This window comes from Phragmites australis, chromosome 2 (assembly GCF_958298935.1).
Source record: "Phragmites australis chromosome 2, lpPhrAust1.1, whole genome shotgun sequence".
Lineage (NCBI taxonomy): Eukaryota > Viridiplantae > Streptophyta > Magnoliopsida > Poales > Poaceae > Phragmites > Phragmites australis.
The window spans coordinates 49,876,187-49,900,117 of NC_084922.1; the positions used below are offsets into that span (position 1 = coordinate 49,876,187).

Consider the following 23,931-nt stretch of genomic DNA (forward strand, 5'->3'; position numbering starts at 1 on the left):
AGATGGTACATATCACGGGTACTCCACTCCAACTCACGCCTCTCATCTCTCCTCCTATGAAAATAAAATCCAACAAGGTAACCATCTCTCTGTAGTAGATACAATGATAGCATCTCTCGGGACTCGACTGCCAGTCACTGTAGGCTCTCTCACAGGTGCCCTCATTTTAGGTTGTGGAGCTCTCTTAGGTGTTGGTTTCTTCTTTGTAGGTTGAGGTGTAGACTTGTTCTTTTCTGGTATGGATTATGAGGCATTGATCATGACTTTCTCTGACTCTAGGGTAGTGCGTGGGGTGAATACAATCTTGCCAGAACTAGTGTAAGCAATTCTCTCAAAACTCAAACCCAAAGCTAATCTAGCTTTAGCAGCACACATCTTGGTCTTAGCCAAGATCAAATCTATTTTGCTCTTACCTTCTGAGCACTTCTCCACTAGAGAAAGGAGGTACTCATTCTCAACCATGAGATTTTCAACTTGCCCTCTAACCTAGCTGAACTTGTCCTTAAGAATCATACAGGTGGGACACTTAGGCTGCACATCTATAGAACTCTCAGGACTCTCCAGTCTAGACTCTAGCTCCTTTATGCACTTGTCTTCCACTTCAGCATCATTTGAAAGCAAAGGGCAATTCTTGCAAGTCACTAAGAGAGTATTCTAGACTCCTCCTCAAAGAGCTTCTTCTCGGCAGTCTCAGGCCGACTAATGACTGGAGTATGCATAGTTTAAAGCTCGACAAGCTCAATCATGACAACCAAGCAACTCTCATAATCCTCATCCTCAACCTTAGCCCTAGACCTAAGCAACTCATGTTCAGAAGAAACAGACTCGTACTTAGGTCTAAACTTCTTCAACTCACGCACAACTTTCTTAAGTAACCTATCCTGACTAACGAGGGCATCATTCAAGGTATCGACTTGGATAGAAAACTGGACATATGAAGGTAATACCTCGGAGGGATTAAGCTTGGGGTCATTATCGTTGTTGTCGTCCTCCATGAAGCAGAGGCCAATGAAGCCCTTGGCCTTTTTCATTTGCGGTTCCTCCTTTTCAGAGCTCTCCTCCTCGCTTGATGAGGTATCGATGTCGCTGAGAGCTACCACGAACACCCTAGAAACCGTCTTGGTCGTCTTCTTGGCTATCTTATCGCGGTTCTTCTTAAAGAAGAGCTTCTGGTTCTTCTTATTGTGCTTGTTGTAGTCGTGGTTGTTGTACTCCCTTTTCTTGAGCTTGGGGCAGTCTGCCTTAAAGTGAGTGGTATCACCATAGTCAAAACAAGCATGGGAGCCCTCTCTCCTCCGGCCTCTCCTGTTGTTGTAGAAGCGAGTGAACTTCTTCACAATGAGAGAAAGATCATCATCATCCAGTGTACCCATCTGCTTCTTTGTGATAGAAACTAAGAAAGACAAAGCAAAATCACTCGGTGAGGTGTTAGAACAAGCAAAGCTAGCTCCAGCCTGATTTCCACCATGTGGTCCGGAAACTAACGCCATGTATGGAGACAGGGGGTTTCTGAGGTCAATCCGAGCCGTCTTGGCTATCTCGATGGATTTGAGCTTGCTGAAGAGTTCATCGTAAGTTGATATGTCGTAACTTGGTGGCTCTTCAATACTCGAGATCTTCACTTCTATGGTCAGAGTAGGGCAAAATATTAGTGGATCTAAGGTTGCTCATAATTCTATCAAAACGAGCAAACATTGCATCCAAAGATTCATCAAACCCTTGTACAAATATTTAATATTCTTGATTGTAAGTGCTTTGGCATCTGACCTTAATATGATTAGTGCCTTTATGGAAGACACTCAGAGTAGTCTAGATCTCCTGGGTAGTACGGAGGTGCTGAACCCTGCAAAACTCATTCTGACTCAAACTAGTGAACAAAATATTTCTGGCCTTGTAGTTGGCCTGATATTGTTCGATTTGAACCTGAGTTGTGCGAGCAGCAAGGATCTCGTAGTTGAAATCAACTACTTCTTATATTGCACTTCCTTGGCTTAGAAGATAAGTCTTCACGTGTACCTTCCTGTACAAAAAGTCTCTTCCATCGAACAACAAAATCTTCCTACTTTTCTCCATATCGTCTACGGATCACAAAGCTGGTTAAGATCAACAAGTGATCAAACCGGCTCTGATACCAATTGTAGGACCAAGAACGACGACTAGAGGAGGTGAATATGCATATTATAAATTTCTTACGAAATAGATGTCCTGCTTCTTGTTCACCCAATGCTTAAAAACATACAAACAGAAGCATAAATTTTAGAGAGTCAAAGCGAGAAAAAAAATCTAAGACAACATGACTCCACGGATGGAATATTAACTATATGCTCTATTCAAGACCATTTCATGTGTCTTTGGGCACAAAAGCTTGAAACTTAAACGAAGAACAAAGCAGAAAGACAATCACCAAAAGAAGCAACTATTCAAGTTGATAGTCTAGAGACAATGAGATTCAAGGCCCTTTCAAATGCATGAGTATATAAACGTTTATACCTCTAGTAACAAGAAGACTACTTCCCAAGGTTGAAAAATCGCACCTCAAAGGCAAAAACGAAAATCAATAAGAAAATCACAACCGAAAAAGAAAACTTATAAACATGCAAGAGAACCAATAGAGAGATACTAGAATAAGGGAAATTCAAGCATATGTAAAAACATAAATTTTATTACTCAAGGATTACAGCCCTATTTTAAGCAGATTACAAGGATTTTTCTCTCAAAAACTCACATATATTACATATGCTAAGCACTCATCTTCCTCTCCTTTAAAACTCTAGCACTAGGCTCTCAAATGGGTGGCACAATGGGCTCAAATGACTGGTTCAAACTCTTCCAAAGCTCTACCCCTCTATTTATATTCCTAGAAAACTTGACCCCTAAATTTCCTAGCTTGTTACCAAAATACCCCTTTCTTGTAGTACACTTCTACCTATCGTTAAGAATATTTTGATCTATTTCTTGTTCTGTCCATCGAACGGCCGTGGCACCTTCACAACTTAGTTTCATCTCGACGTAAGCTTCGCGATGGTGCCACATACTCCTTCAATCTTCTCACGATTTTGAGGCCCAACCGGGAAACCCTCTGCATACTTCTCAAAGTATAACTCACCACTTGCCTATATCTTAAGCAAACGCTATGATGTTGACACGTGTACTCCATCTTGCGATTTTCACTGCCGGTAAGTCTATCCCGCTCTCGATCACTCGGGCTGTCTTGTCACTTGCATCGGTATCCCTTTTACTTGACTTTGTCAACACACCATCTCCATCATCCGTTTTATGCTTTGTTTGACCTCCATGTGTATAGCTAGGATCATCATTGACTCTGCTTAGCCTCTTTGATCGTCCGGCACCAAACACCTGCTTAGCCCTGATCACCCGCCGTCGACGACCAAGTTGTATCCATCATTTGCACACCATGAGATAAGCAAATACATTTCTCTTACTCCAACTCCAGTTAGTCCATAATCAAAATGCTCAAACCAAGTTCAAGCAATCCAAAACTTGATAAACCAAATTGATAACATTATCAATCACTCATCATATATAAAATAAGACATATTTCAACTTGGTTTCTCAGGTAAGGGCTAGGAAGAGAATGCTATATGTATTCATATATATGTTTTTACTTTAATCGCTTTGACGTCGTACTTATTTTGCATGGAAGTTTTAATTCTGCTTTTAGATGATATCTTTGTGATGAATCAATCTGGGGGAGGTTAACTTGTTGATGTTGTTGTTGGTCTTTTTTAGCCATATTTTTTTTCTATATATTGATAATTTGTTTAGTTTCTAAATTCTATTAAAGTTGATTGCTTAATCAATTATAGCTAAATAGCTTGTTAAAGCAAATTCTCTTGCTAAGATTTTTAAATCTCACCATTCCTATCTCTCCAGGTGCATCTTGAGGTGATGGCGCGCATGTGAGATGAGTAGCTATACATCGTTTGCACAATCACCATTAACTTATGTTTAAATCTTGTTATGTTGTCATATAACGACACTTAACCCTGTTGTGTATATTTTGGCTTACGGTGGTTTAGATGTATGATCGAGGTATATTCTTATTTGCTAGGATTTATATATTGCTAGTATCCTGAATTATTTTTAAGATTTAATAGTGGCTTATGGTGGTTTAGATGTATAATCAAAGCATATCCTTATTTATTAGGATTTATATATTACTAGTGTCCTGAATTATTTTTAAGATTTAATAGTCTTACAGATTGATTTTAGTAGCACTCCGGGTTTACAGTAATCCCTGAGAAGATGGGTTGTAGGGCCAGCAAAGGTGCGCAGTCCGGATATTACAACCGGTCTGCATGTTTTTCACCACATGGTTTGTATTGGAGTTATTGGTCCTATCACCTATGTGTTCTGATTCCTGCGGTTGTAAGCCTCTCGGTCTCAGGTTTTTGACCCCCGTTGCGGAACAAGACATACTACTACAAATGCATGAGATCTGAATTGAACAGGAGAGAAAAAAGCCACCAAGATTGAAACGAAAAGACACCAAAAAACCCCTTCTGCTTCCTGTGTCTCCTGTGCTTGCTGCATCTGACCGGTTCTGTGTTTCCGCAACTCCATTTCCATCGATGTCCAGACAGAGACATATGCATTGCTCCCTCGAGAGTTGCAGGACTGATTAAATAGTGGAATGCCACAGTTTGTGTCATACCAAACTGTATGATCCGGTATCTGCTAGGCCGGAACTGCTGGGACAGTAGTATCTGCTGTCTGCATCCATGTCTGATCATGTGCGTGGACGTCCACAGGCATTCAGCGGATGGTCGCCGAGCCTTGTTCGCTGCCAGCCAATGGGGGCATGCTGTCTGCGTACAGTTGGGGCCTGGAAGAGATCTACGTGATATTCAGTGTTGGAGAGGACACCAGATCTACGTTGTACGTGTACAGTACAACTGCACGATGGTCAAAACGCTGGCCTGACGCAGCAGTGTATGAATTGGTCCGGGTTATCTTAGTAGCTGGATCAATGTGGTTCAGATATGTGTATTGCAGAAATATATTGCAATTCTTGATGGGTTTTCTCCTTTGCCGAACCACTAAAAGCTGTAGCAAAAAATGGATACATATCAACACAAGTGGTTGTCTAATTGAAGGCACACAAATGAAGGTGTTCCATGCTTTCAACAGTCAAAACACTAACCATGCACTTGTCTCATCATGCCAATGCTGGTGCTGAAATTCACCACGTGTGAGCATTTTGATTAGGGGGGAAATAAGTGAAGAGTTATTTGCTCTTGTACAGCAAATTCACTCATCCACGCAGGGCGAACAAAAATCAGAACCACAATAACTTGGCAAGCTAGGAAATCAAACTGAACAGAAATCACATAGTTGATATTTACCATTATTACAAAACGAGGACAAACCTGTCTTCATCATTTAAGGGCAAGTGAAAATTGCTTGAAGAAACACACAGTTTTGGTTGGCCACTAATCAATGAGCACAAAAAAACAGCAACTTCATATTCAATAACAGAAGAACCAGAAGCTGGCTATTTGTCTATCTTCATTATTTCAGTGCATGGCTGTGTGTCTAATGTATCTCGGGAGAAACTACCATACCGGACTTAAAATAAATCGAAGTAGACCACAGTGTCCTTAGCCATGATCAGCAGGAGAATCTTGAAGTATATCAAAGCCCACTTCCTGGTAATGTCATGGTGGACATAGTCCAGAAAGATTTCCTTGTGGAACATGTAGATTTGATGGAATACTGACATGACCAGAAGAGAAGTGCTGATACTATTCCTTGACACAAGAAGCAGAGTCGGGATCATGTAAAATGAAACTTTCGTTGCCAACTCAGATCGACTCACTTTCAAGCTCTCACTTGTCAATGGACTGCTTCTGGGTTTTGCAACAGTTGCTTCTAATGGGCTGAATGCTGTCACCTTTGTGGAGGCGCCTTCCTGTGTTTTCAGTACATCAGATCATGCCATACCAGCAATTGTCTAGGCGATGCCGAAGAGATTTACACGAACATAAAAACATTGAATTTACACTAGAAATGACCAACGAGTCAATGACTGGTGGGAAGTGAGAACAAACTAGCAAAAGCATAAACACTATACAGTGGACACTAGGGACACACCCGCACCTGCTGCACAGAAGATCCATTAGATGCTCCAGTAGAAAACCAACGAGGCAATACTTGCGTGCCACTGAGTTGTGATGTTCGCTCATACCCTAGAATCTGTTTGCATACTCAAAACATAAAGTGGCACCAAAAAGGTAAATTATTAGGAGCACAATCAACTGCTGCATTGAATGAGAAAGATGGGAACATAAGTACAGATACACAAGAAGTTCATTAAGAAGGTTGTGAGTTTCTTAAGAATTAGGTAAAAGATAGAACAGCTCCACAAACCATGCATTTAAAATCCTACTCTCCATGACAAGAATAGAAATAGTATGTTTCAGAATTTCGGAAGTGTGACCACACAAGAACGGATAAGCCCTTACAATGCAAAAGAATAAACAGCAAAGCATTCAGCAAGTGCGCAATAAATGTCATGGTAGTCAGAAATATAAATGTTAAAGTGAAATGTACTACTGCTATGTGTGTGAAATCAGAAATCATCAAGGTTTACCTATAGAAATTTCTTCATACAGGACCGTAAATTTAGGCTCCTCCTTTATATTCAGTCCTCCACAGAATAATGAATCGCCATAAAGCGATGCAACAGAATCTTTTGGTAAAGCAGCAGCAATGAAGTTCACACAAAAAGTGTCCTATTATGACATAGGAATCAGGTCTAAAGATGTGGCTACTAATCATAGCAAATTCTGCTGAGGCTATCAACACCACAAGGTAGTCAACAAGATGACATAGAGCACAAACGAACTAAATCAAAAGATGTGGCTAGATGGCTACTAATCCTAGCAAATTCTGCTGAGCCAGTAGGATCTGTCATAGGAGACACTACCCACACTACATGGACTGCACTAACCAAGGTTAGCCTTTCCAACAAGGAAAGATCATCTTGCATAATCACGAATACTTGATAACCGGCAAGTATGAACTATCATTGAACCTGATAGCGTGGCATTGAAAGAGGACCTTCAAATATCTGTGAAGGGACGAATCATTCTCTAATTAATTTACTACTATCAAAGGTTGGGATTTAATTGGCTACATCTATATGTCATCAGCTCATAAAAATGAAAGGTCGGTGTGATGCAGAGGCAAAACAAACCAAGAATGGAACCTCTCACATTTTCTGCACGCTTCCCTATCTCGACGAGTGTTGGTCGTCCCTACACAATGTTTTGTTCAATTTCCATCCCAGTATTTAATGATTCTAGGAACACAACAAGTAAACGCAAAGGCAAGGGCAAAGTGATTGAAAGTGCACTCTCCACAACAAATAACCCGCAATGACTTTAATAAGGAAGCAAAACAAGCCAACGCGAAAGCAAGGGCAAAGGCAAAGTGGCAGAAAGTTCACTCTCCATAACACATAACCCGCAATGACGTAATAAGGAAGAAGTGTGCTCAACTCGCTTGTACCTAGTGTAATTCTGACCTAACCTGTTTTGTCCCACCACAGGCACATGTTTACTTCATTTCCCTCACTGTCCACGCTAACTAGGAACAGCATCTTGATATATACTACAATCATGCAACCATAAAATCCACAAGTAGAATTACTAGTAACAAGATTCTTCCGTTCATCTCCTAACGCAAGCAAATACGCAATGTGAAGACAATACTTTTTTAGATGAAGTAAGCTTCATTACGGGATGAAATATTGTTCCGGCCTCTGCACCCGACTGTTACGATGCACCTAGCCAATACAGAAAGGAGACGCAAGACGGCGGCCGGATCTAGGCTTCTGGGGCTGTGCGGCGGCTGGGCTTTGTCTGCGCTGTCGAAGACCACACGACTTGGCCCGGCTCAGCCTAAAACAAGCTGACTTCCGTTCGCAAGAATAATGACGACAATACTTGCAGAGCAGAATCATAGGTTCGATCCGTACAGCCCTTTCACATGACAGAAGGCGGTATATCTAGAGGAAGGGGAGCGTGGAGCGACGGAGGGAGATGCAAACCTTGGAGAGGTCGAGAGGGGAGCGGACCGACGGTTGCCGCGGCGACGGGGCGGCGGCGGCCGGGTCCCCGGGGAGAGTGGAGAGCGCGCGGAGCCACCGGGCGCCGGCGAGCGGCGGCGACGCGATCGCGTCGGCGCGCGAGAGGGCGTGCGCTAGGGTTTTGGATCGGGTCAAGAATCGCGACGCCATTCTCTCTCTCTCTTGAGAAATCTGGAGCGAGAAGAGGAAAGAAGGTGGTCGACGGGAGGCAGATGAGAGTCGAGTAGAGAGCGCACGTGAGCAGATATGGCCTGGCCCATATTTTAATTGCCTGAAAATATATATGGGCTGGGCTAGTTTGGTCTCAGCAGATATGGCCCATCAAAAAGCCTCTGCAGATATATTTTTTACCGCTATGCTTGTGTATGACATTACTTTGAAATTTAAACTAGCCGATTATCTGTTATGCACTCGAGCCACAGACCCTAATAATTTGCGCTGGATCCGTCTCTGAAAGTAACGTATAACTTTCGTGCACAGCTTTGGCATACAGGGTTCTCATCTCAAGGAGACAAACGAACAATGAAAAAAAAAATCATCAGTCATAGGGTCTGATCGTGGTTTTGGAGTTTCTGGTTAAGTAGTTATGACTATTAAATTTTGGTCATTGATTTTTATAATAAATTTTTAGTTTCTCAAGTCAGAAAAGCTAGATAAAATATATTTCTTAGATTTTAGTTCATTTCAACCATAATCACTTTCTCAATCAATCAAAATTTATAAAAATCGAAGGTATAAACTAACTGTTTGAATAACTTTTAGTTTTTTTAAAGAAAAAACCCTATTCAAACAGGGATATTCTTTCCGGTCGTGATCCGTAAGGCGTTGATCAATTGACAGTACAATCTCCACATGTACAACTCCAACACAGAGAGATGGAGCTCTACACCTATTCGAACAATGTGATCACCATCGATCGGAGGTGAGCTCGGTTCAGTGAGGTCTCAACACTGGGTACACCTGCATCACTAAAGGTTGGGAGGCTGCAACAAAGATATTATAGGTTTGTTTGGTAGAGCTCTTTCTGATTCAAATTTTTTATGAGGAGTGATTCTCTAGAAGAAGTGATTCTCTAATGATTCTTTAAAATAAAATATATAGAGGAATTGATTCTTTGCGGAAAATGAATAAGGGGAAAGTGTTTTTTTCAGCTCCTCAACTTTTAGTTTATTTCAGAGAATCACTTCCACAGATTCCACTCAGGGAGCTAAAAGCTGAAAGCTACTGTTTGGCAGAGCTTCTCTTGATTCCAGCCAGAAAACTGATCTGAGAGCTCTGCCAAACAGACCCTAGGTTCTTCAAATATTAGTTCTGGGAACAACCAGGAGGACGACTGCTTTAGTAGTTTAATATAGTTAATGAGACTAATATATTTGTTAAGTATGTGTTTTAGTAGATTTTATGGATATAATATATGAAGAAGTCATCATAGTTAGAACAAAATTTGATTAAATTAGATAAGTTCTAGGAAAAACGACTACACCAGAAGGTACGGTGATACCCGAGTTATACACGTCAGAGTATTTTTGTCAGAAGAGTTCACAGAAGAATACACTCGTCGGTGATGTCCAGTTATATGTATCGGACTATTTCTGACAGAGAGTAAGAAAACATTTGTGTACACCGGAAGGTCCGGTGCTATGAGTTGTACTCACTGAGTGGTTGCGTCAAAGTATTTGTTGCGGAGAAGATTTCATGTGTTGAAGAATAAAGTTCAACACACCAGAAAGGTCCAGCGCTCTAAAGATTAATGTGCCGGAGCATTTCTTGTAGAGAAGGTTTCAACAGCGCAGTCTAGCTCAAGAGTACACGCCAAAATGTCTGGTGATGGAGTTGAAGAGTACACCAGAATGACCAGTGTTCATAGAGAATTTGAGTAGGGTTCCAACAACTAGTTTTTGGATGATGTACACGCTAGATTGTTTGGTGAATATAATAATATTTGCATCGGATCATCTGGCGTATACAGCAAAGTTGAGCCATTGTGACAATAGCTAATCCGTGGGTTTCAGGCTATTTATACCTCTCTACTCAGTCATTTGAAGGTGTGACAGTATGCTGGAGTCTAGAAAAGCTTACATACACTTGAGAAGATATTCAAGTCACCAAAGTACTTAAAATGATAATCTAAGATAATTAAGCATATGATTAGAGAGTGATCAGTGCTAATAGGTCTAGAGAGAGTTGCGTCTAGGTGTTGCTGCCTAGAGAGGGAATCAAGGAGTGATCCTAGCTTATACCAGGTGGTACGTCGACTTCTTGGAGTCTTAGTGACTCGTCAGCACCTTCAGTCTTGGTGGCTTAAGCTTGTTGACTCTCTGATTTGGTGAAGAGCGGTGGCAACAAGCTTGTATAGGGACGCGAGGATCCTTACCTTGGTGGCTCAAGCTCTGAAGTAAAGATGGCGACAAGTGACTGAAAGAGAGAGAGCCTTGGTATGAGTCTTGTCTTTGTGGTTTATTGGCTCAAGAGTCGTGATCAGAATAGTTTTGGAGATCGGGAACATATTTTTGGTGGAGCTCTAATGTGGACTAGGGATGGTTCATGTCATCGATACCACGGGATAAAAATCTTTTGTGCCGAATTTTCTCTTTCTACCTTATTTACGTTTCGCACTTACATATTTGCAATTTATCTTCCTAAAGTAGATTGCTAACCTTTTAAACGGTAGAGTAGACACATTAAATAAACCTAACGTACATTTAGATAGAAATTGATATAAACTTATCTTATGAAGTTTTAAAGACATTTAGACTTTTAAATGTCCTAATTTATCTCATTTTAGGATATCAACAATTCCCTACAACCGTTCTAGTAGAGGGTGTTGCAACAACAACGTGACTTGAAAGTTGAAGGAACCAGGCATAGTAGAAGACATGGCCATGGAGCACGTAGGGGCAGTGGTAACTAGATCTATGTATGGTTTGCAGTGTGTTATGGATTAAGGGAAGAGAAATTTTATGAGGCCGGATCCTTCGTATAGACCCGCGCAGCGGCGCGACACGTGCCCCCGCGCGCGCCATGTGATCGCGCGTGCACGGCGTGGATGAAAGTTTCACCGAGGTCCTACGCGTGCGGATCTTATAAAATTTCTTTCCTGGATTAAGGGAATGATTCAGAAGTCAAAGTGCATGTCAGGGGAGAAACTGTTTGTACTTTTTGGATTCTGTTTCATCTCTCTCTTACAAAATGCATTTTTGCAAAGAAAAGAAACTTTTGTGCTTTATAGCTACAAATTACCATTGGCAGTATACTTTCAAGTTCAAGAAGTATGACATTATTTTATGCCGGTAAGTGTAGAAGCATCATTCAAAAACAAAATTTAAAACATATCAGAGGAATGATATACACAAAATTAGCATTTCTGAACACAGTTGCCTCAAATAAACATATGGTTGAATGCTCTTGAGAGGTGATATATTCTGCCCAGGTGTAAAAAAATGTTCTGTCAAAGAGAGAGAATAGAACACCATCAAAGTCAATCTAACACGATCATCACACCGATAATGGGGCAAAAGGCAGATAGGGTGGTTACTTAGATGCTTTATCACCCTATTAAGGATTCATAGCGTCCCAAATTAAGGATTCCTTTATTCCTTGAGTGTCTTCTTGGGGTTGGAAATCCATTGCTTTTAATTTATTAATCTTGCGGATCCTCGACGTGGAAATTCCTTGCGCTGTCACGCTGACACGTCGAAAATACGGGCATGACATTAAAGAAAGCGGTTTTAGGCCAATGACATCCATAATGTGATTCCTGATGTCCACGCTCAAAGGGTCATACTGAAAGGGGAAAAAAGAAAGCTGTCGTGATTGATTCAAACCTTATCAAGTTATCAGCCTTAATGAGTCAGAGGCGTTTTTTGCACCAACTTTTAGTCTCCATGTGCATGTATGATAGAGCTCGAGTAGTCAACTACTGCATGTTTCAAAGAAAAAAAGGTTAAAGTTCAATTTCAAATCCCAATTAAATGGCAGGCAGCCTGCAAGTAATCCAATTACTGTGGTGTCTGTTAAGATTAGGGGGTTATACGGTCTACCCTCTGTTCCTCTCTTATCTGTGGTGCCGCTCCCAATGCACAATGAGGCTAGAGGGTAAAGATCTGTTTATAAACTTCACTTCCATGTGCTACACATGTTTCCAGATAAACCGTTAGACTCCTGAATCATGCCACCAACCACGATCAGACATATCAGTTATATGAGTATGTAATATACTAATCCCTAACACACATGTGTGAGTCACGTGTCATGATCATATTGTATATGATATTAATTCTAATACGATTGCGTGGGTCAATAGTCTGCATAGCCGATCTTTCAAAGCAAACCTAGCTATTTCACTCTGTATTGTATCCGGACTAAAACAAGTACATATATAAATTCCAATAGAGTATATTTCAATCAATTCCTCTATTATATTCTAGAACAGTCACACTCGACACATTAAGTATTAATCCTTAAGTTAAATTCTACATCAAATATTCCCCATCATATACAACAGTCAAACAAATATTTTCATATTGAGTTGACTAAGAAATAGATCACAATATATATAACCATGAATAAATATTGAAAGCCACATAAAAGTCCAACATCTCTCACTTAACTAAAACATTTCAACCAATAAAACGAAGGTCTATGTCTCTAATATGCTAAGAAAATAATTCCTGACTAACTGGCTTAGTCAGTAGATCTGCAATCATACTGGTACTAGGCAAATAAACCAAACGAACAAACTTAAGTCTATTTATTACATCACAAATATAGTGATACCTTCCCTAAATATATTTACTTTTATTATGAAATTTGGGATCTTTAGAAACCTTAATCGTCGCTAGATTATCATAGAAAATAGTGACAGGTTATGATACACTTTCCACGACCTTAATTGATGCAAGAAATTTCCTTAGCCATACGCCTTCCTTTGCTGCCTTAGATGCAATAATATATTCAGTTTTCGTGAAAGAAAGAGCAACATAATTCTGCTTCCTGTTACACCAAGAAATCTAAAGTGAATAAATAACCTAAAGTAGATTTCCAGTCATCCCGATCCCCTTGCCAATCATCATCAAAATAACCCTGCAGCTAAAGATTATGACAATTAAAACATAATGAATAATTCAAAGTTCTTTTGGCATAACACAATATATATTTCATTTACTTCCAATGCTCTTCTCTATTATTATTTTGATATCCACTAAGAATTCCAATAGCATGACTAAGGTCAGGTCACGTGAATAACATAGCATACATAAGACATCCCAAAGCTGAAGAATAAGGAATGCCGATCATTCTACCTTTTTGCTCAGGAGTTTTTAGACATATTTACTCACTGAGTTTAGTTCCCTTTAACAAAGGTACGTTAACATATTTGTAATTTTCTATAGAGAATCGTTTTAATACACTACGAAGATAAGATTTTTGGGACAAATCAAGAAGTTGTTTATTCCGATCTCTATGTATTTCCACTCCCAAAACATAAAAAGCTTCTCTCATATCTTTCATATCAAATTTAGAAGACAGCCAAACTTTAACTCCCGTCAATGTACATTTATCATTAGAAGCAATAAGAATACCATCAACATATAAAGATAATACCACAAATTTTCCACCAATAACTTTTGAATATATGCAACGATCACATTTCGTCATTGAAAAACCATACGATGTGATAGCATTATCAAAAGGAATATACCATTAATATGAAGCTTGTTTGAGACCATAAATTGACCTATTCAAATTGCAAACCTTATTTTCATTTTCTTTTTCTCCACAACCTTCTGGCTGAAGTAAAAGAACAATTATGTCATCTAGAGGGGGGTGGATAGGCATTTTAATAAAACTTCGCCCCTTTTACTATTTAGCCTAAACTTGCAGCGGAAATAAACTAACGGATTTTTCACAAGTGAAAAATCTAAATATGTTAGGCTCAACTGGTACACAAACACCCTAAACCAATATGAAGCTTATAATCTTAAAGTAAGACAAAGATTATTCAAATCAAGCAAGATAGCTCTAATATGAAATTCTGAAATTACTGCTCATCGGAAGTCTGGTCCTGTTCATCAGAAGTTATGATTTTACTGTTAATTGGAAGTTCCGATTTCCAAAATCGGAATTTCTGATCAGTTCAAAACAATAGATTTCATAATCATAAAATTAACTCTATGCACATACAAATAAGCATACAAGAATGAATATCAAAATAATACACAAGAGTAGGGAAATATGGAAGCAAATGATTTGTTACCGAAATTCGGATATCCACCGATATTCTACGTCTCTATTGAGAAAGCTCGGTCACACTTAAGTCGGATCTTTTTCAATCTTTTTCCTCACGAGGTTGCACACATGCACTCCTCGCCTCCACTCCGGAGATGGTGAGTTCCGCAACCACTTTCGAGCCTCCTCATAATCTTCACTTGAGGAGATCACCGACAATCCACCATTAAGTCATCTAGGAGATGGTGGTCTCCAAGAGTAACAAACTTCTGAACTCACGAACGATCAATACTGAGTGCTCAAACACATACAATCTATGCGGCAATCCGTGGGCTACCAAAGCATCACACCTCTTACACACCTATCTCTCTACTCACTAAACCACCAAGATTTGATTTTCACCAAATCATGTTAGAGAGGGTAGGGGAACACTCAAGGTGGAACACCAAGTTCAAAACACCTCACAAGAGCAGTATAAAGCCCTATTAGCAACAAGCCCCACAAAATGAGGCTAAGGGGTATTTATACCACACTCTAAAAAACTAGTCGTTAAGCAGATTCTGTACTAATTGGAACTTCCAATCCCCTGATCGGAACTTCCAACCCCAAGAATCCTAACAGTCATAAACTAGCTGTTACAGCTTTTTTCTAGCACATATCGGAACTTCCGATGCTTAGATCGAAACTTCCGATTAGCAACAACCCTAACTGAGAACCTAAGGCTTTGAGGATATCGGACAGTCCGATTTAGATCAGAACTTCTGACCAAAATATCGGAACTTCCAATTATAAACTAATTAGCAAACCAAGTGTGAGGAACCGTCCAAACGGTATTCTAATTAATCATTAACTCGATCATTTTCTTAATCACGACTTTAACGATTAATCAGAATACCGCTCCGGTAGTCCCGACACGTGTTTTGTGCCCAAGATTGGAACACATAACTTTTCAACATGTAACATCACAACAAAGCTTAAGAAAAGAGTGAATAATTAACATTATATTACAAGTTCTTAAGTATGCACCAAATTAATACAATTTATAGCAAAAAAGAGCTAGAAGAAGACTAAAACCTGCTCAACTATTAACCAACAAAAGAAACTACGCAGCGAAAATAAAAACTAACGACAGCAAAAAGTAGGTAAAGCCATATGCCCATAAACTTCACCTCAAACACACGACCTACAAGAGTAGGATGCACTACTCATTCTCGCCACTCGTACCGGCGGGCATGAAGTAGCAAAAAACTAACTCTTTCTCACATGCAAAACCTATAAGGCAGCTGAATACGAAAATACTCGTAAGACTTAATCCATAATAGATATTTATAAATAGACCGACTACAAGGATTATGTATAGCATCTATACTTGACTAAAGCGACAAGCTAGCCTATAAACATCAACTGAGCGTAAATAGAAGGAAATATAGTAGTAACATCTATAATTCCTTGAGTTGAATTCCATATCAAATATTCCCCGTCATATACAACAGTCAAACAAATATTTCCACATTGAGTTAAAAAAAACCGCAATATATAAACATGAATAAATATTGAAAGCCACATAAAAGTCCAACAGTGCCCTTGTTATCTGGCCAAATTAACTACAAGTTAATCATGTAATTGGGATGGTTCAGTTTATGCAATTTACACGTCATTGTTAGTTACTAAAAAAATTGTTATTATGGTACCCATGTCAAAGTTTGGATAAATATATGTATATCGGATTGGTATTTTCTACTCGGTGATTTTAGCGATGTAACTGCTTTTTTTATTTCAAAAATATATATAACTGTAGAATGCTGGCCCGTGGCTCGACCCAAATTAAAGCAAAGATCACAAAAGCAGTAGACTAGTAGAACCTCTTAACAGAACATTGGCCAATTAGCCACTCCATTAGTTGTCCCCTTCACTCATTAAGCTTGCACCGACCACTTCCTCTGAAAAGCCGGTCCTCTAGACCTCTATATAAGCCTCACTTGGTCATAATCGAAATACATAACACAGAGCAGTATAAAGAAAATACTCCAAGAAGCTCATCGATCGATCGAGCAAGTGAAGTGAGGAGTTCAATCACGTCAATGGCGGACGGTTGTGTGGCGAGGCTGGCGTCGCAACGCGCGGTGGTGATCTTCGGCGCGAGCAACTGCTGCATGTGCCACGCCGTGAAGACGCTCTTCTCCGAGCTGGGAGTGAGCTGGGCGGTGTGCGAGCTGGACAAGGACCCCAGGGGCAAGGATATCGAGCGGGCGCTCGCACGCATGGTCGGCCGGAGCCCGCCCGTGCGGGCGGTGTTCATCGGCGGCAAGCTCAGCTCGTCGGCCCCACCGACCAGGTCATGCCGCTGCACCTCGGCGGGAAGCTCGTGCCGCTCCCTGTGGCTGTGAACTGAGCTAGCTAGCTACTCATGATAATGCACTAAAGTTCTACGTGGTCAGATTACTATTTCGTAGTGATCGATCGCATGCAAAGCATGAAGAAAATTACCTAGCTTTTGAAAGGTCATCGAATCAAGAGCCATAATCTTTCGATTGGACCTCTTGTTAGTTGTTACTACACAAGGAATAGAATATACAAGAAAGATAAATATAAAGTTGATGCTTAATTTCTGGTTGTTGTGGTTAGAGACTCCGTCCATAATGCTGGTCATCAAAAGGGGTAGACGATAATAGTAGTCGACTAGGAGGAGTAACTAAATCATGTCAAATTGCTTTGCCTTTGGCGCCGATCCATGCAGTTCTAAAAAAGTACAAGCATGTCGGTTAGCTGATGATGTTCTTTTTCTAAAAAGTCACTTCAGCTATCTGTCGACGATGATTACGTTATCTATCATTAAAAGAAAATTCTATCATAATAAGATATTTTAGGACAATTTTATGATTTGATCGGTAGAAGGTACAACACGTCCACTGATCAAGTCAAGGATCGGTTCTCACGTCGGATGAAGTGAGAAAGCAAAAACTGGCTGGTTCCATGTGTTTCACGAGCCAAGGCCCGCCTGATCGACCACAAGTTCACGAGACTGTACGTTGTTGCTGGGCCAGCACAAGTCCAGGTGAGAGCGACTGATAAAACGGCACCGAGGCCCACGCCAGACGACACGGAGATTTAACTGCTCCAGCCCGCGTGAGCCGCGTGGCGAAATCGTAAGCAAACTAGCTGGTGAAGCTTGCCCGCGCGCCCAAGGCAAATCACATACCTGTCCATCCCCTTCTTCCAGCCACCCCCGCGCGCCCGCGTGGGCCACGTCGCTGAGCCGCAGCACGCGCCTGTCGGCTGGACGAGAGCGGCGACCGGCGACGCTCTCGTCACCTCGCCGCTCCACCCCGTGGCCGTCTCATTCACTGGACTAACCTTCCTCTAAGACCGGGAGCAATAGAGGACTCCCTAAATTCCGAAACCAATGGCCGCTGTCCTTAGTCGCCAGATTTCACCTCAATTTCATCTTTTAACGCTGGGCGAATCAGCTTCTCACTCTGGTGTCCGAGCTTTGCAGCTAAACCAGCGAGCGAGCACCACACGATTTTTGGTGAACAACTGTTGACTACTCCATCCATGTACCCCAGCATGGCTGTGCTAGACTGCCAGTTAACGATGATCACATGTCAAGGTACGAGTTTGCCACCTTTCAGCAGCGTTGTCAAGGCCACCACTACCTCGTGCATGAGCGGTCGGTGCCCCACGACATGGCTATTTTTTTGGCACCGTGTTCACGTGGCGGCACCCCTGTCCTGTTCCCATCTCGCGGGCGACGGGAACTACATGCATCCGTACAGGGGCGGTATTCAACTCAATATCTATCCTTTTTTTTTCTAAAAAATGAGTATGTAGTAACTATATTACTTATATATATACCATATAGCAAAATGTAAGTTTAAGCTAACATCTATCATCTAATCTGCCTATTAACTAAAAGAGTCTACCTTCCCGCATTTTAGATTGAATATTCTTTTAGTTTGTAAATATTGAATATCCTATCGTCAAATCTGGATCCGCTACTGCATCCATGGAACCGCTTTGCGCCTTCATTATTCTCCCGGCACGACAACTGATGAGTGATGACAGGAACACCGGTAGCAGTTCGTCCATGGAAATACGTATCAGTGTGGCCGAGCAGAAGCTGCCGTCCTGTGCAGGATGACTTTGTTTTCTCTGTGAAAGTTGAGCTCCAACGGTAACTGGAGCGAATTATACACGGACAGGTGACCCAAGTTACTCATAGCAGCTTGTTTCACTCTCGTTGTCACTTCTTCAAAGGAAAATGGCAGTTGCAAATACTTGGAAAAAAATCTGTCCAGACCTCACACGACAAGGTCAAGGTGAAATTTGAAAACAAAAACTGTATAAACTTTACTCTCGCACCGGTCACCAGGGCCTGCCAAGTGAATGACTTTGATGACGAGTGCTGCAAATACGGGCCAAAATTAAGTGGTGCTCTTGCTCATGCTCTTGCTGGTGCTCTTTACTCTTGCTCTTGCAGAGGTGGCAGGCAGGAGAGGAAAGTGGATGTGCCCCCAAAGATCCCCTTCTCTCTCCTCCTCCTGACTCTGCCCAGAGCTGACTTTTGCTCCTCTCTCCTCTTTGGCCCCCAGCCTCATCTTCTTCTCCTTCTTGTAGCTTCCATCCCACTCCCACCGCCCCCAATCCCCCACTAGCCCTCCCCAATTGGACCCAGCCCCCTCCCACCCGCTTAAAAAACCGGTTTTGGGAAGGTGTCCGCCCACAGATCGGGGAGAAACACCCACTTCATCTGGTGGGGCGCTGTCCACATCCCGTTTCTTGGTTTCTTCCGGGGTTCTTGGATGAGTTGCTTCGTGTGCTTCGGATCGGACCAGGATGGGGAGGCCAAGAAGCCCAGCGCCGACGCCAAAGATGTGCGCAAAGACAGCGCCGCGGATCGCGGGGTGTCCAGGGTCGGATCAGGTGCGAGCGTACATCAACTGGATCTTGAAATTGTTTCTTGCTTTGCTATGGCTCTGAGCTATGCTGGGGTGCCTCTGGTCTTGTTTCCGCTGCTTACTGTGTGTGAATCATGATTTTTGATGGTTGAAATTACGAGGAAACGTGCAAAGCTGCGATCATTTCAGTAAGCTTGCTGGTGGTGGATCGGTGGAAGCAAAGCTTTGTGCTGCATTTGGTGAGGAAAAGATGGGAGGGATGCTAGTGTTAGGCTCATTTGTGGCTATGATAATTAACTCTAGCCAGGGACATTTTAGCGTTATCTGTACGCGTTAGTGGAGAGTGTCTGAAAGCGCGTTGAGCTGGATGCAGTATAGTATTTGTTTCTGGAATAGTGGTACTCACAGAACAAAGCATAACCTGGCTAGACGATCATAATAGGTGGGTACAAAGTGTTGGATCCGTTGTTACATTCCTTGAACTTGGTAAGAACTGAGACACATAATGTTCTGTGAGACACATAATGTGTCTCTCGTTTCAGTTTTTTATTTTGCCTACCGCAGATATGTTTGGACTTTGGATGCACAAACTGTCTGCAGTGGCCTAGTGCAGTGTAGAAAAGATGGGGGATGGCTTTTTATGGAACTATAGGAAGTACTTTCTCAGTGATTTCATCCTTGTGAATTTTATAATGCTTTGAAGTTTAGCCGACTAACCGTTGCGAGTGAGTTATTGATTCCTAAACTGAATTTTGTTCATCCGGTTGCTTACACATTGCTCTTTTGCCACTGCCAACTGAGAGGAATAGACTAGGATGAAACAAATATTTTAATGAGACTTGTTCAGAAGTAAGTTTCCCCTTAAAGGAGGAATGGACCATTTAGAGTTGCAGGACATGCTATACACTCTTGTTACCTTTCTTCATGTTTCTGCTGATTTAGTGTTTTCTGCTCTGAGTTTATACAACTTTTTTATGTTGAATTCTTTAATGTAGCCAATTGCTAACTCAACTGATCATCTTCTGCTTAGATAAATCAAGATCAAATGGTATAACAGACTCTAAGAAGGATGTAATCATTCACAGAGAGGGCAACAGTCAAAATATTGCGGCCCAGACTTTCACTTTTCGTGAACTTGCTGCTGCCACTAAGAATTTCAGACAGGACTGCCTATTAGGGGAAGGAGGTTTTGGCCGTGTATATAAAGGACGTTTGGAAAATGGGCAGGTTAGTCTCTCTGAAACTTTGTTGATGCATCAACATTTTGTCTGTAAAACTAAATCCTCTCAGTTTTGGGTTTAGAGCGATTTAATTGAAATGCAGTAGCCCTGGATGCTAACAGATTAATTCTACTTATGTACACTTGCATTAGTCATGGATACTGACAGAATTCTACTTCACAGGCCGTTGCTGTGAAGCAACTTGATCGTAATGGTCTCCAGGGAAATAGGGAATTTCTGGTTGAGGTTCTCATGCTCAGTCTCTTACATCACACTAACCTGGTCAGTCTAATTGGCTACTGTGCTGATGGTGACCAACGCCTTCTTGTTTATGAGTTTATGCCATTGGGATCACTAGAAGATCATCTGCACGGTTTGTTTATCTTCTCTCCACCATCTACTATTCTGAAATTCCATGAGTGCATGTAACAATGTGAGGAATGCGTTGTTTTGTTGTATAGGAGTGCCATGCTTCATCTGACTGTTACACATGTGCTATTTTATATATAGCTCAGTGGTACATGTGCACTTAGATTGATAGATATTAATTCTTGGTTCAGCTTATGACCATCAACATGCGTTGCTGTACTACTATTGGACCCATCATATATGGTCGGTGTGCTAAATTTTCACATGTTTTGTCAGGCAGTGTAATTTTTCGTATAAAAATGAATCTTTGGTGTTTGCTTGGGTCTGTGATAGAAAAGTAGAATACTGTAAGATCGAAACTGCTGAAAAGAACAAAGAGAAAAAAATAAAACACCAACAGAAGGCTCTCAACACAAACCCACAATATGGTAATCATATATGGACAGTTTTGTCTGACAGGAGTGAATATTCATGACCTTTATATTTATTTCATTTTTCCAATTCTTACTCACTAATCTATTAACTGAAGAGTATCCATTTTTGATAGATCTGCCACCTGATAAGGAGCCTCTCGACTGGAACACACGGATGAAGATAGCTGCAGGTGCAGCAAAGGGCTTGGAATACCTTCATGACAAGGCAAGCCCTCCTGTTATTTACCGGGATTTCAAGTCGTCAAACATTCTTCTTGGTGAAGGATTTCATCCGAAGCTATCTGATTTTGGCCTTGCAAAACTTGGTCCGGTTGGCGACAAGACCCATGTTTCAACACGCGTGATGGGTACATATGGCTACTGTGCCCCAGAATATGCAATGACTGGGCAGCTCACTGTTAAATCTGATGTGTATAGCTTTGGTGTTGTGTTCCTTGAATTGATCACAGGGCGTAAAGCAATTGACAACACCAAGCCCCAAGGGGAGCAAAACCTAGTGGCATGGGTATGTTTCTTTCTTATTTCATTTGGCTTAATTATTTTCTCCAAGTGGATATGCCCTACATAACTCCTTATTTTATTTCTGTGTTCTTACTGAAACACCATATCGATAGTAGCTAAGCCTGCATGGCTGCACACTTGCTCCTTACTAATGATGCAATAGACAATAGTTTGGTGGTCTTAACACTAATCAAATGTGCCTCGTCCTTCCACTTGTCCATGAAAATTTGCCATTTAAATACCCTTGCACATCACCCATTGACCTTCTATTGGTAATTTGGCACCTGGCAGATTGTCACAGTCATTTTTAACCAATGTGAACATTTTGGGGGTGTTTAACTAAGCTGTTTGATTCTGTTTATGAATGATTGTTTTCTTAGTAATTATATAACTGTCATCTAAACTTGCTGTCTGGAACCAGTTTCTACTTCATTCTTAAACAGGATCTGGGAATTTGTGGACATTTTTATCTTAGATAATTAATACGGTTCATCTGATTTGCAGGCTCGTCCCTTGTTTAAGGACCGCAGGAAATTTCCAAAAATGGCTGATCCAATGCTTCAAGGCCGCTTTCCGGTGAGGGGTCTATATCAGGCGCTAGCTGTTGCTGCCATGTGTTTGCAAGAGCAAGCTGCCACACGCCCTCATATTGGAGATGTTGTCACTGCTCTCTCGTATCTTGCTTCTCAGGCATATGATCCAAATGCCCCTGTTCAGCATAGTCGGAGCAATTCATCTACCCCTAGGGTCAGAAACCCTGCTGGGTGGAATGACGATCAGCTCATTGTGCGCTCACCAAATCATCATTCTCCAGACTTGCGGAGGAGAGAAGCTGCCAGGTCATCGAAGTATGGAGCAGAGGTTAACAGGACTAACTCTACTGGTGATTCTGGTCGGAGATCAGGATTGGATGACGTGGACATGACAGGGTCACAAGTGGGTAGTCCAGCTCAAACTGGAAGAAGAAGAGAAATCCCAAGGGCTGCTGACAGGCAACGTGCTATTGCAGAGGCCAAAATGTGGGGGGAGAATTCAAGAGAGCGATCGAATGGCCATGGTAGCTTCGATAGCACAAATGAGTGAAGCCGGCAGGTTTCGTTTCAGGCATTGCTCTAGCGGAGGGATGAGTTGAGTTCACTCACCAGCACCAAAGGGATCTGATCTAGGAACATGGAGTTGGTTCCGCTTGGTCCCATTATCTGTGAATAAGGGTTTTTCTTGCTCATTTATGGCAATCAACGATTAAATGCGTTCTCCTGGCGTCCATTCCTTGTGAATGTGATCGTGTTATGCTTCTGTGGAGCTCAGAAACCTGTAGGATTCAGAGGGAGAGGTAGGCAGGCGAAGAGAGGAGCGCAGAGTCACATTGACAGAGTGCTTTTTTCGCGGGTAACCGACGAGTATGCTCAGTTGCATCTGTGTTGTGAATGTATAACTGTATCATGTTTGGCTGCCTGAGAGGCCTTGAAGCTGGGCCATTCTAATCGGTGCACGCGTTGAAACAGTAACTCACAACTTTCCTTTTTTTTAAAAAAAATCCCTTTCTTTTTTGTAAAGTTTTCTAAAACTGTTATCGATATATGTTATCTAGAAAAGTTTTGAGGAACAATTTTGAGAAAAAGGTAACGAGAAATTTTTTTTTTGAAAAAATTCTAAAAAGGAAAAGTAGCGCCTGGCGCGTGAGTGCTAATCAGGATTTCTGCTTGAAGCTTCTTCGTATGTGAACTCAGGTCTGGACATACAGGGCAGGCCGGCAGGCTACGTTGTTTCGTACAGCTACTTTCTTTTTGCTCTTTTCTGTCGAGAGTTCCAGAACAGAACAGTTGATTAGTTGTACTGGCTTGCTGTAGTGGTTCAGTCCTAACCTGCGCTGAGCAATCCGGCACGCCAGGACAGCGAGGCAAATTGACATGCGCTGGATTGGTGGCTGCCACCAACGGCACCACACCGTTCCCGGACTCGAGGGTGGTGTTGGTGTCCACCGGCTCAACCGCCAGTACTTCCACACCGTTCCCGAACTTCAGTGCGGTGGACACTTGGCTCGGCTACGGGCACCGCCGGTGTATCAACCCTTGGGAGCTCGACACATGCTTGTCGTCGTACATGAATCTAGTGCGGGCCAAATGAGCCGGTACGTGGCCTAATGTAGGCACGACATGATATGTTGGGTT

General features: G+C 41.7%; 2 protein-coding genes and 1 pseudogene across 4 annotated transcripts; 2 read left to right on the top strand and 1 right to left on the bottom strand.

The window, feature by feature from the left end:
• Positions 1-5,337: 5,337 nt before the first annotated feature.
• Positions 5,338-8,346, bottom strand: LOC133909558 (succinate dehydrogenase subunit 4, mitochondrial-like). Of its 2 annotated transcripts, none has more exons than XM_062352033.1 (3): positions 8,075-8,346; positions 6,115-6,216; positions 5,338-5,932 (listed from the first exon to the last, which is right to left on the bottom strand). In XM_062352033.1, the coding sequence occupies exons 1-3, from the start codon at positions 8,261-8,263 to the stop codon at positions 5,591-5,593; spliced, it is 633 nt and encodes a 210-aa protein (XP_062208017.1). In that variant the 5' UTR covers positions 8,264-8,346; the 3' UTR covers positions 5,338-5,590. The 2 variants fall into 2 exon arrangements, with proteins under 2 accessions (XP_062208017.1, XP_062208018.1); XM_062352034.1 differs by having other exon boundaries at positions 6,121-6,216; positions 8,075-8,344.
• Positions 8,347-16,350: 8,004 nt separating this feature from the next.
• Positions 16,351-16,961, top strand: LOC133909560 (putative glutaredoxin-C2; annotated as a pseudogene).
• A 1,775-nt stretch (positions 16,962-18,736) lies between these two features.
• On the top strand, positions 18,737-23,024 carry LOC133909559 (receptor-like cytoplasmic kinase 185). Of its 2 annotated transcripts, none has more exons than XM_062352035.1 (5): positions 18,737-19,261; positions 20,267-20,463; positions 20,640-20,829; positions 21,373-21,764; positions 22,265-23,024. In XM_062352035.1, the coding sequence occupies exons 1-5, from the start codon at positions 19,141-19,143 to the stop codon at positions 22,841-22,843; spliced, it is 1,479 nt and encodes a 492-aa protein (XP_062208019.1). In that variant the 5' UTR covers positions 18,737-19,140; the 3' UTR covers positions 22,844-23,024. The 2 variants fall into 2 exon arrangements, with proteins under 2 accessions (XP_062208019.1, XP_062208020.1); XM_062352036.1 differs by lacking the exon at positions 18,737-19,261 and adding an exon at positions 19,287-19,722.
• The last annotated feature ends 907 nt before the right edge of the window (positions 23,025-23,931 follow it).